Here is an 11,268-nt window from a genome sequence, read left to right as displayed (position 1 = left end):
AAACTATTGATAATATTATTTTCATTTCAGTAGTATACTGTGTAGTACCTGCCCTGTATGACTGTACTGTGTAGTGCCTGTTTTAGTATGAGTTTCATTTTTTATAAAGTAACAAAACAAAGATGAAAGAATGTCTAACAGAATTGTTAACATTGACAAGAAATGTTTTCACTTTGCCTACTCAGGCATGAAGTCCTTTTATTTCATTCATGATAGTAGTGATGTTTATTTACAGACTTACAGACTGTAATTTAAATTCTAACCTTGAAGAAAATAACATATTATTGTCTCACTAATTTAAAATCTGCTAACATCCTAGCTGTGCTCGACACAACTACAGGCACATAATGAAACAAACAACTTGCAGTAATTACCCTTGTCCTGATTTTGAAAACAAAAATATATTACAGTAATGTACTGTGCAGATTGATGAACATGGTATGCCATACAGCTATTGCTTCTTTTTAATTGAAATATGAAAAGAGAAATGGCCTGTACTAACCTTGTAATTACGTTTCTCAACATATTTTTGCAGAGATTGCAGAATCTCTTGAATGCCTTTAAATTTAATTTGATCGTCATATTGTTTATTGCTTGGAGTACTGGATATTAACTTACTTGTCATAAAGGTTCACCCACAGGTCTCCAGGTCCTGTCCTAGCTTCTGCACATACTGAGTGCTGACTGAATATATAAAGTTAGTTTGCCAATTCGGTCAATTGTAGCATGAAAGCTATTGGAACAAATATTTATCCTGGTGTCGGGGCCAAATTCCCCCCCTCGGCCTTTACCATGGTCTCCAAATTGTCCCCATGTATGATTGGCTTGCACTTGCCCTGCGATGGACTGGTGCCCCGTCCAGGGGCAGTTTGGTAAATGACATATCATGACAAATAAGACTTTAGAGGTGTCCCTGAATGATCCTAAGTGGACCTTAAACCAATCTTAAACATAACTGAAGGATTTGCGTCAGCTCAATGTAAGCACTGCCTGTGTCCATTTAGATGGTTTGAATGCATGGAAAGTCTTGGTGCATAACAGCATGATTTAGATTTGTGTTCAGCATACACTGCCATTGATTGTGGGAACGTATTCTTCAGTATTCCACTTGTACTGTATGTGCAATAAAATTCATTGCTCCACAGTCTAGAATTCGTTGGAAAAAGCTAGCTTACTGTATTCATGCCATGTACACTAATGGAAAAGAAAGCAATTTGAAAGCATTCTCATGCATACTGTAACTTGATTACTTCACGATCTGAGGGATTCCTTGAGGAATTTACCCATACCAACCTGGAGCTTCTACCAATTCTTGATATAAACAATATCTGGTCATGTGTTTTAATATCTACATTGCATCTCCTTGTATATTGTACATGAACATATTTATTTGTAAGTCTTATGTATGCTTTTATGTTGCAGTGGAAATAGTACAATAAATCACTACTTGCTGATTCAAAATCCATTTTATCCAGTACACAGATGTGGGGGGGCCAGAGCTTACATGAGGATATTTACTGTACTTTTGAATCATTTTATGAAATTAACATAATCTACATATATATCTCATGCATTTCTGTTAAATGTTTGATCAGATTATCTTCAGCCTTTTCTAAAATCATGAAGATCTAATTACATTTTTAATCTAAAATATATGAGCGTACAGAACAACCTACTAGATTCAACTGACATGAGCTTATTTTCTTCTCTTCTCATTACATTTCCTGTCTGGCTTATTTCTCTTGAGCAATATCCAAAGGAACATCCCTTTCCACACTAATGGATGGATTTCGTTTTTTTTCTGCTTTATCCCATTCAGGGTCAGGGGCAGCTGGAGCCTAACCCAATAAACAAAGGGCACTAGGCTGGATACACCCAGGACAGGAAGATGTACATCGTTGATCACACACAGACACAAACATGCACACACTCACACCGGGGCCAGTTTTTTCAGAAACCGATTAACCTACTAGAATGTCTTTGATCTGCAGGAGGCAACCCGAGCCTCCTGGGAGAGCCCACACAAACATGGAGAGAAAACACAAACTCAACACAGATCACACCACAGTTCCATTGTTGAACCCAGGGTCCCAGTGCTGTCAAGCAGCAGTGCTAACCACCGCACCACTATGCCGCCCACTTATCTACAGAAACATCTTATTCTGCCGTGGTGCTCTCCCGCCCAGACTATTGAAGCTCCCATTCTGGATGGCTGACTGGCCAGTGCATTGGCCTCCTGTCCTGGCATGCATACTGTATGTTTCAGAACACTTATTCTTGCCTACCGCTGTCTTAACAACTTGGCTCCATTTTCTGTCCCTCATCTCTCCCTATGCCCCCTCCTGACCTCTCCTTCTTCCCCTACCTCCACCCCTCGTTCAGTCTCATTCTTGGCTCCACAGTAGTGGAACTGAAATCAGAACTTCTCAGTCTCAGCTAACTCTGACTAGCTTTTGGCATCTTGACAAGACTATTTAGGCAGCACCTGAGATAGTTCTCACACTTGTGTACACTTTCACCCTCATCTAGTATTATAGTCCAGAATAATACATTGTAGATTTGTAAATCACCCTGGATAAGTGTGCTAATACAGATACGACTAATAAACAATCTAATTAAATACTATTAAAAGTAATAAATAAACCTCTTCTCTTATTCTTTGATTCTTTGTATCTGTTCACATTTTTCCCATGTTTAAGTGGTTTTTCTCCAGGTTCATAATCCAGAAGATATGCCTTCTGTTGGCCTCTTGGTGGTGGATAAGTGTCCAATTCAGGGGGGTAGCCATTGTGTCCTCTCAGTCCTACCCTCTGAAGATACTCCGCATATTTGCTTACTTCCATGTAAATATCAATAGTTTTATCAAACTTTATATAGCCCTTCTCCATGATGTATCCACACACATAAAGCTGTATAATAAATACTTTATGATGCATTGCATAGCTTTGGCATAGTGTGAAAATATCTCTAAAACAACCAATCAGAAGACACCCTTTTATAACTAAACCTTGATTGTTTAGCTTCCTGTTTTTACTTCACCTTATCATGTTTGTGTTCATTAATATTTCCATCTCAACTGATTTCTCACACTGTAAGTAAAACCAAGAACTTGTGTGACTTGACTTTTTAAACAATTGTCTCTTTCAGAAAAGTTTTTAGGTGCAGGATTATACTTAAAATAAATGTACTGTAAGTAATTGAGACTTGGAACTAAATAAATGGAACACGCATCGAATTAATTTCAAACCAGCTCATATTGCTGCTCTTTCTGTTCGGTTTCAAACATATTGATTTATTTTCAGAAAGCAGGGTCTTGTTTTGTACTAGAGCAACACAATTTCAAAAAAGCTTTTCCTATTTCTTAGAACAACGTCTGAAGCACATATGATACTGTTAACATGGATAGCCCTGGTAGACACTCACAGAGCCAATTGGTTGGCACTGTCTGCTGTCCTGGGTGTGAATTCAGATTACCCACAAAGGAAGAGAGTAAGCAGACAGACTCTAACCAGCAATTGGGTCTGATATGGTTGCTTAGCAACCATAGCACAAAATAATCTGGGAAAATTAAGGTGTTACTGAATTAATAAATATAAACATTTGATTTAGCAAAGATTATTTTGCTGAATATTAATGATTACTGTTTGTCATTAGAGATATGAACGTTTCTGAATGAGGTGTGAGTTGTCGAGGAACCAGGTTCTGCTGGTGATAGAAACCAGGTCAGAGTCATGAAACATTTGAAATATTTTAATCACCTTTTAAATAACATTTCAATAACGCATACCATTGATTGCTAAACTATATCTATTGGTTCCACTGTTCTGACTGTTCACTATGCACCACATCACATACAGTATAAGTCACCAAGTAATTTTTTGTCTGTTTGTGAATTCCTAAATCTCACTTTCCTTTAAGGAATTGTTCCCACATTTTAAATAATAAGGTAAACCTCTTTTATCTCAATAGGCATGCTATCCATTTTCCAAATTTAGCATATTTTTAAAATTATTTTGTAAACATTGTGTGCTGGAAAAGGCTATAAAAGAGCTTTCTGAAGTGCCTTTGCTGAGAAGCCCAGCCTTGATAATGCTTTTGTATATTTCTGAGTCTTACCTTTAAAAGTTGTTGTTAAAAAATCAAAAATGTATTTTCAAGGTTATTAAATGAATAATCAGATTGCCATCATAAACAACAGCAGCCTTGAGAAACAATACAAAAATGGGAAACCTGTTAGGCCTACAAGCTTTTGATTGATTGAACTTAACCAAAGAAAAATGTTTTGTTTTGTTAACAAAAGTTGTTGAGTCTTTAAAAAGGTCATGGAATCAGCACTGACTAGTTAATTAATGAACTAGTATGTACCATATTGAAATAAAATGAAACATTGCACCTAAGGAAATACAGTAAAAAAAACAAACAAAAAAAAGGGGTTAAATGTTTGAACATCAGGCATCAACTCTTTAAGGTTTACAATTCAGCAAATTCCCTTTGAAATTCACCCACAGCCACAACCTGACTTTGTTGTTTCCTTCACCTCTGTTTGTTCTAGTTTCAAAGGAGTCCCAACAGTCAGTCCATACCAGCCTTCCTGCATTGGAATTTTGCCCTGGTAAAACTGGCTGTAGATCTCCTTGGTGAGCATTTCAAAGGCAAGGTCCACGTTTGTGTTGTCTTTGGAGGAGACCTCCAGGTAACCGGTCATGTCCAGCTCCTTGGCCATCTCCTCTGCCTCCTTTTTACTCACTGTCCTTTGTGCTTCAAGGTCAGCCTTGTGCCCAATCAAGCTGAAGACCATGGTGGCGGGTTTGACATATTCTACGACTTCCTTGTGCCAGCTCCTCACTTGATCAAAGGTCTTCCGTTGGGAGATGTCGAACACCAGGAGGCAGCCCACCGAGTTCCTCATGTAGGATTTGGAGATTGATCTGCGTTCCAAACAGACTTGGTGAACATATGAACAAGATGGAGTAAATTCCTAATAACGTGATGAAACTATGTTGCTTAAAGCAAATTAAACAAAAATTACAAAGGACCAAAAAGTGAAGACTGAAACACAGATGCATGTGTGTGTTGTTTTACACATAATTACTAAGTATGTTTTATTACTAGTGTAGCGGTGAGGCTTAATAATAAGACAGAATTAAGTGTTTCTGAGCTTTCCCAAATTAGGCCTCATTTCTCTGTTCATCTCTGTGGTGCAGCCACAGAGAAACCATTCATGCAAGGTGATTTAAGGTCCAAGGACAGCTCCCAAAGGGGGATGCACTTAGCTAAGCCTGGCTATCATGATCAATGGTCACCCATTGGCGCCTATCTGTCTAGGGAGTGCCAGTTGGACATCTGGACTGCATTACTAAGTGTCAGGACTAAGTGACTCATATCTCACCTTGATCAACCAATCAGGGACTGGTAGGGCCGAGTAACCCACGTGGGACTCTGATGCCCATGGAACTTTCAGCCAATCAATGAGCTGAAGTTCCTCCAGGTAAAAACAGGCAACACAGAGAGCCTGAGAGATTCAGATTCAGATTCAACGAGATTCAGATTCAGATTCAGATCCAACAATTCTAAAGGGAATTCAAAGGAGAATTCCAGGGCAGGACGGCCCAGGAGCAGAAGGCTCCCAAGGGCAGGACATTCTCGCAGCGCGCCTCCTGACCATCCTGAGACTCAGCCCGGACAACCACGGAACGGCCAGTGTGTCCGAGTGCCAGAACTTTCCTTTGTTCTAAGAGTCTAGAGTTGAGGTTGCCAGAGAGTAACCAGCAGCAGGCCTCGTGAACAGGTCGGAACTGTGGACAGCTGAATTACTATTCAGAACTAGCTCTTCATCAGGAACGAACCAGTCCTCTTCCTGACTTGCTGGGACCCACAGTCATCTTTTCTCCTGTGCACAAACTTTGCTAGTTAAAGCCAACAGTGAGCATCAGCAGCGCACCGTCGCAAGCCGCACATCACAGCCTGGCACGGAGCCAGAGAGCGCGGATTGGACAGCAACAAGCCTGCAACTGTTTCTTTGTGCCCGCAGGAGATCTGAATCCCCAAAGATTGGATGAGTATTCAACTTCAATGCATTACAGCTCGAGAATTCAATTGTTATCCCAACCAGTTGATATCAATTTAATTCCTAAGAGTTATGTACTTGTTTGAGTATCTAATGTAGAAGTTGTAACCAAGTCCACTTTACGAAACGGTCTTAATGAATGATATACTAAACGTATGTCCTCTTGATGTGTAACTCTTTGTAACTGATTGAATATATATCTTTTGTATTCTGATAACCCTCTCGATAAGATCTGTTAGGTTTATATGCATATTCTATGTATTAATAAATGTATCCTCGTGTATTAGTACCTGTGTGTGCGCGTTGTTTGAGTTATGTCGCATGGTTGGATTCTAAAGCCATCAAAAGAATCAACTTTGTGATTTACTGCTACAATTAATAATTGTCTCAGTAAATGCCCAAACCCTACAGAACTGGTGCCTTCAGAGAGCCACTATGATTACATATTTGGCGTCCCTGAACCGGTTTTCCCTACATTATTTGGCGTCCCTGAGTCGGCATAATCTACACTAGTTACAGTTGTGATCTGCAGAAACATTTTTCCTTTAATTGTATGCATTAGAAACAGATTTAAAGTGATACAAATGTACAAAATATTCTTTAAAATGTAAAATATAGGCAACATTTGGTGCCTCACAGTGCTGGGTCCCCGGTTCAATTCTGGACCTCAGTTGTATTTGTGGAGTTATGTACAATACCTTCTGTGTTTGTGTGGGTTTCCTCTAGGTGCTCTTTTTTCCTCTCACAGTTAAAAACATACTGCTAATGGCTTCTGGGAAAATTGATCTTGTTGTAAGTGTGTTCATGTCTGTGTCCGTGTGTGCACTGAGATGGACTAATGTCCCATTCAGAGTGTGTTCCACTTTGTGCCTGTTGCTTGCTGAAATTGCTCCGGCACCTCCGTTACCCTGCGTTTGATGAAGCGGTTAGAAAATGGATGGATGTAAAATATTCTAAAAGTCCAAACTAAACAAAAATATATTTGGTACTTCGTATTAAACATTGCTGTTCTGTCCGCCTTGTTAAAATGTCACCCACCCACCAGGCCTAAAATTTTACATGTGGTTTGAATTGGTTATATTAGACAGTGGAAGCCGCAACTGTACAGGACCTGATGAAAAATGTTAATGACCATCTTCTCTGAAACTGCATTATTCTGTACGGTATATCCTTGTTTATATAACTTTTAAAACCTTTTATAACCTTGTTTTAGTGTGTTACAAAGTCTTAATGAATGTGTTTTAATTAGTTAGTGTAGAGTAGCTCCATTTCATTTATTTATACAGTTAATGAGTCTCTAATGAAAACTACATTATACAAGAAATGCTCTTTGAATTTTAGTCTGCAAATTCGTATCTGGGTTTTTAAAACATTTTTTAATGCATTTTAACCAAGCAGTACAAACACGGTATCCAAATCGAAATACAATAGTATCTTGTAAAAAATATTACCCTTTTCTCTTAACTTTTGCACAGTGATGTATGAGTTGAAGGAATCTGCAGTTATTTTTTTCTGTCTAAACACTTTAATGAGTGTCAATTAGAAGGTAAATAGCATTTCATGGTTGGGTTTTTTTTGTTTTAAAGCAAATTTCTGTATCAGCTTGATGATGTTTGGGTGACATGCTGCTGTTCAGTTAGTACTTACCTGAATCTTTCCTGCCCAGCTGTGTCCCAAAGAAGGAGTTTTATCAGCACCCCAGGGTCAAAGTCTAGGTGTTTGACTTTGAAGTCAATGCCCAGTGGAGACTTCCTGGACTCGTCAAAGGTACCCTCAGTGTACCGATGCAAGAGAGACGATTTCCCCACGGCAGAGTCGCCCAAGATGACGATGCCAAACCTGAAGTTCCATGAAATCTCCATTGCACTCACATTAAAGGAATTAGAGAAATATCTGCAAGTGCAGACTTGTGTTTCTACGCGCCTTAAAATGCACTCTTCACACTACTTTGAACATACATGCAAGTCAGTCTCTTTCTTCTATATCTGTGAATTTCTTTAAGGATTTGTCTGTATTCCTACAGAGCCCTGTGTCTTAGATATATTTAAAGGAAATTGTGAAAGGCACCGTTTACACCTAATCGGTGTGGCAATTACTGTTGCTGAACGGTCAGGCAGGTCTAACTTGTTTAACAAGTAAAAAAAAAATTCTGGTAGGTAGAAAAAAAACAACTGCAAACTATTTGCAGTGCCACTGAGGTAGGCACTAAATGAAAGGCAGTAGATTATGTTTAATAAATAGTACTACACTCCATGTGTAGTCCATGTGCTGATGTGCTTATGTACAAAGACAGAAATTTCCCATTTTACCAGTGCTCTAAAAACATATCTGCCACTGCCTTATCATTCCATCCAGTGTTTTCTCAAGTGAAATACAAAGCATTTCTGGAGACTAGCAAACATCTAGGTTTCTGACAATCAATTAAGACAATTGTGCTGTTTCCAGGAAATATCTGAAAAGTTTTTTTTAGACGTATCCTAAACTGTTTCCCTTTCTAAACAAATATTCGTGTCGTTATAAAAATGAATGTCAAGGGCATCAACATCCATTTGTATACCCAGAAAACAGACAATGCTTTAATAATTCAGATTTTGGAATAAAGTTTTTATGTCACTACAATATTAAATAATAATGGAAATTGAAGAATCCATTTTTGTGATGTGTAAGTCTCACAGCTCAGTTTAAGTCATTATGCTCAACAAGTGTTTTTAAACTACGTATCACAATTATGAATGTAACCTCCTTCGCAGTTGCCTATATGTACTGTATAACTCACTCTTTTGTTTTTCCTCCTTTTGCCCATTCTTTTCTTTTCCTGTTCAACTGGATCACCTAGTTTCAAACTACTGATGGTAAGATTCCTCAGTTATTCCTGTTTGCTGATCAACAGCCGATTATTGTGCCCCTGAGAATCAGAAGTAATTCTTTCATTGCCAGTTAGTGTAAAGTCATTAATGCCTTTAATGTTGAGCTTCAAATATTGATTGATTCTATTTAGAACAGCTGTGGTTCTAAGCTCTTTAATACTTTAACCTTTCTTCAGTACAGCTGATACAGAGCTCTAATGTGATACAACAAAATCTTGAAGCTCTTGTTTGTTGGAACATTTCAATTTACCATCTCTCAGCATGTATCTGCAATACTTACAGTTGAGATTCAGTTGCTTGTCCAGCACCCTTTTCTTTATAAACAGGATAAATGATAGGGTTCTCTTTTGTATGTGTGCTTACAGCTGTTTCATAAAAATGCTCAATATCATGGATGTCTTATGCGCGTCTTATTTTCCTGTTTAGCATCATAATATCTATTGTATTTCTAATGTGAGTATGTTTTCAAGCAAGCATTCATAAATGAGAAATGAATGATTTCATCAGTGAAATGTATTCACCAGGGAGTATTGTTTGAAAACAATGGTAGCCTAGATAAATTAAAATGAATGCTTCCAGAGCGCCCATTTATATAGATACTGAGTAAAAGTCATAGGTATTTGGGATCAATGTCCCTGCTCTATACTCTATTCAGCTGAGCTGTTGTATTGTACTGTATAACAGCAGCTGATGGGAAAAAAAACTTGTTATAAATTGCTTTACAAAAAATCTTGTAAAAAGAAGCATTTTCTAGGATATTGATCAGCTGACCAAAGAAGTGGTTGTTTCATTGGATCTACTGCTGAGTTCCATGGAGACAGAGGAGGAACCAGATTACCCTGGAAGACATCAGCTGATGATTTTGTTTGGGTTTCTATTGTGGGATGGATAAGGGAAGGCTTCCTATAAAAACACATACAGTATGTAACAAAGTGGTGAAACCCGTCAAGTTCCACATTTGTTTGTATTCAGTTCAAAATAGTCTAGTCTGCATGGATTCCAACATACAGTATAGTACTGGTGAAAACTGCTGAAATAACAAATCAGTTCACAAGTCCTACCCACACATGGTTCTCACACATGAACAAACACGATCCTAGATGTGTTCCCGGCAACCTGAGTCTTGGTGATGACTGTTAATTACTGATTTTCAGTGCTTTTTTTTTAAAAAAAAAGAGTTTTAGGTTACAAGTTAATTGAAAAGGTCTGTAGACCTTATATATTTTAAAAAGCTTTTAACGAATAGAAAACAATATAGTACAGTATTATATTGGCAGTATCTTGACATAAAAAACAGATATTTCACATGGCTATGTTGTGGTATTTTAATAGGTTTTACAGAGCACTTATTACATTTGAAGTCTGAGGATTGGTGGTGGACTGTAGGTCTCCCCATTAGGTTTAAGAACTAGAGGATATTTGTGAGTGATTAACTGACTTAAAATAAATGAGTACACAATAAGACCTCTGTTTCTTCTGCTACCTTTATTTTTTCTACCTTCTCTTTTTCTTCCTCCTTGGCTCACTAAATAGTCTAATTTATCCTCTGGGAGGGTCCTTTAAAGGATGGAAAACCTCCTGAACCAAAACTTGTCTTATTTGCTGTGAATCCCACTGTCCCACACCTTTGTTGCTTTTACAAAACATGGCCGACACAAACCTTTTTGTGTTTAAAGATGAAAGAAATACAAAAAAGAAAAGAAATGTACTGATAACTTTTACATCAGTACATGATAACATACGAGTAATTACAAGCTAGAGGAAGCCTTTTGGCCCCTCTAGACCAATTGGTTGCTAGAAATTAAGCTGACCTGACCCTAGACAGTTGGATGAGATCCTTCAAACAATCAACTATTGAAAAAAAAAAAAACTGCAAGATGGGCTGAATGTAACCATGCTTATAGCTTTTTGTTCAGCTAGTAATTTCACAGTTTTGTACAGGACAGTTTAAGCACTCTTATTTAGCCATATAATATGACTAATGGGTTGTAGAGAGCTCTATGGCTTTGTAATTTTCTAATGTTGTGAGGTGAGTACAATTTACATTTGTGTGTTTAAGTAACCTTATTCTTAACAACCCTGGTATTTTACATTCATTCAAGGCCACAGCCCTGAACTCACTTGACACCGAATATTGTGAATATAAAAAGATGATTAATAGCACTGAGGTAATTTTCAAAAGTACAAAAGAAGGTATTATGTACTTGCATAATATTTTGATTAATAACCTAGACAAACATTGCCATTTCGTGACAAAGTTATTCTTTGGTGACACCCATTATCAACTCTCATGTTGAAGAGGAGTCTAATTTTGTAATGTGTGGAATTGCAATT

At 37.8% G+C, this 11,268-nt stretch overlaps 1 protein-coding gene across 1 annotated transcript; it reads right to left on the bottom strand.

The window, feature by feature from the left end:
* Positions 1-3,735: 3,735 nt before the first annotated feature.
* On the bottom strand, positions 3,736-8,136 carry LOC102696031 (ras-related protein Rab-39A). Its single transcript, XM_006625747.3, has 2 exons — positions 7,715-8,136; positions 3,736-4,928 (listed from the first exon to the last, which is right to left on the bottom strand). Exons 1-2 carry the CDS (start codon positions 7,927-7,929, stop codon positions 4,499-4,501), a joined length of 645 nt encoding a protein of 214 aa, XP_006625810.1. The 5' UTR covers positions 7,930-8,136; the 3' UTR covers positions 3,736-4,498.
* Positions 8,137-11,268: the final 3,132 nt, after the last annotated feature.

The sequence above is a fragment of the Lepisosteus oculatus genome, chromosome 2 (genome assembly GCF_040954835.1).
Source record: "Lepisosteus oculatus isolate fLepOcu1 chromosome 2, fLepOcu1.hap2, whole genome shotgun sequence".
In the NCBI taxonomy this organism is placed as follows: domain Eukaryota; kingdom Metazoa; phylum Chordata; class Actinopteri; order Semionotiformes; family Lepisosteidae; genus Lepisosteus; species Lepisosteus oculatus.
The sequence above is the reverse complement of the archived record's forward strand: the minus strand, read 5'-3'. Positions and strand labels throughout refer to the sequence as shown.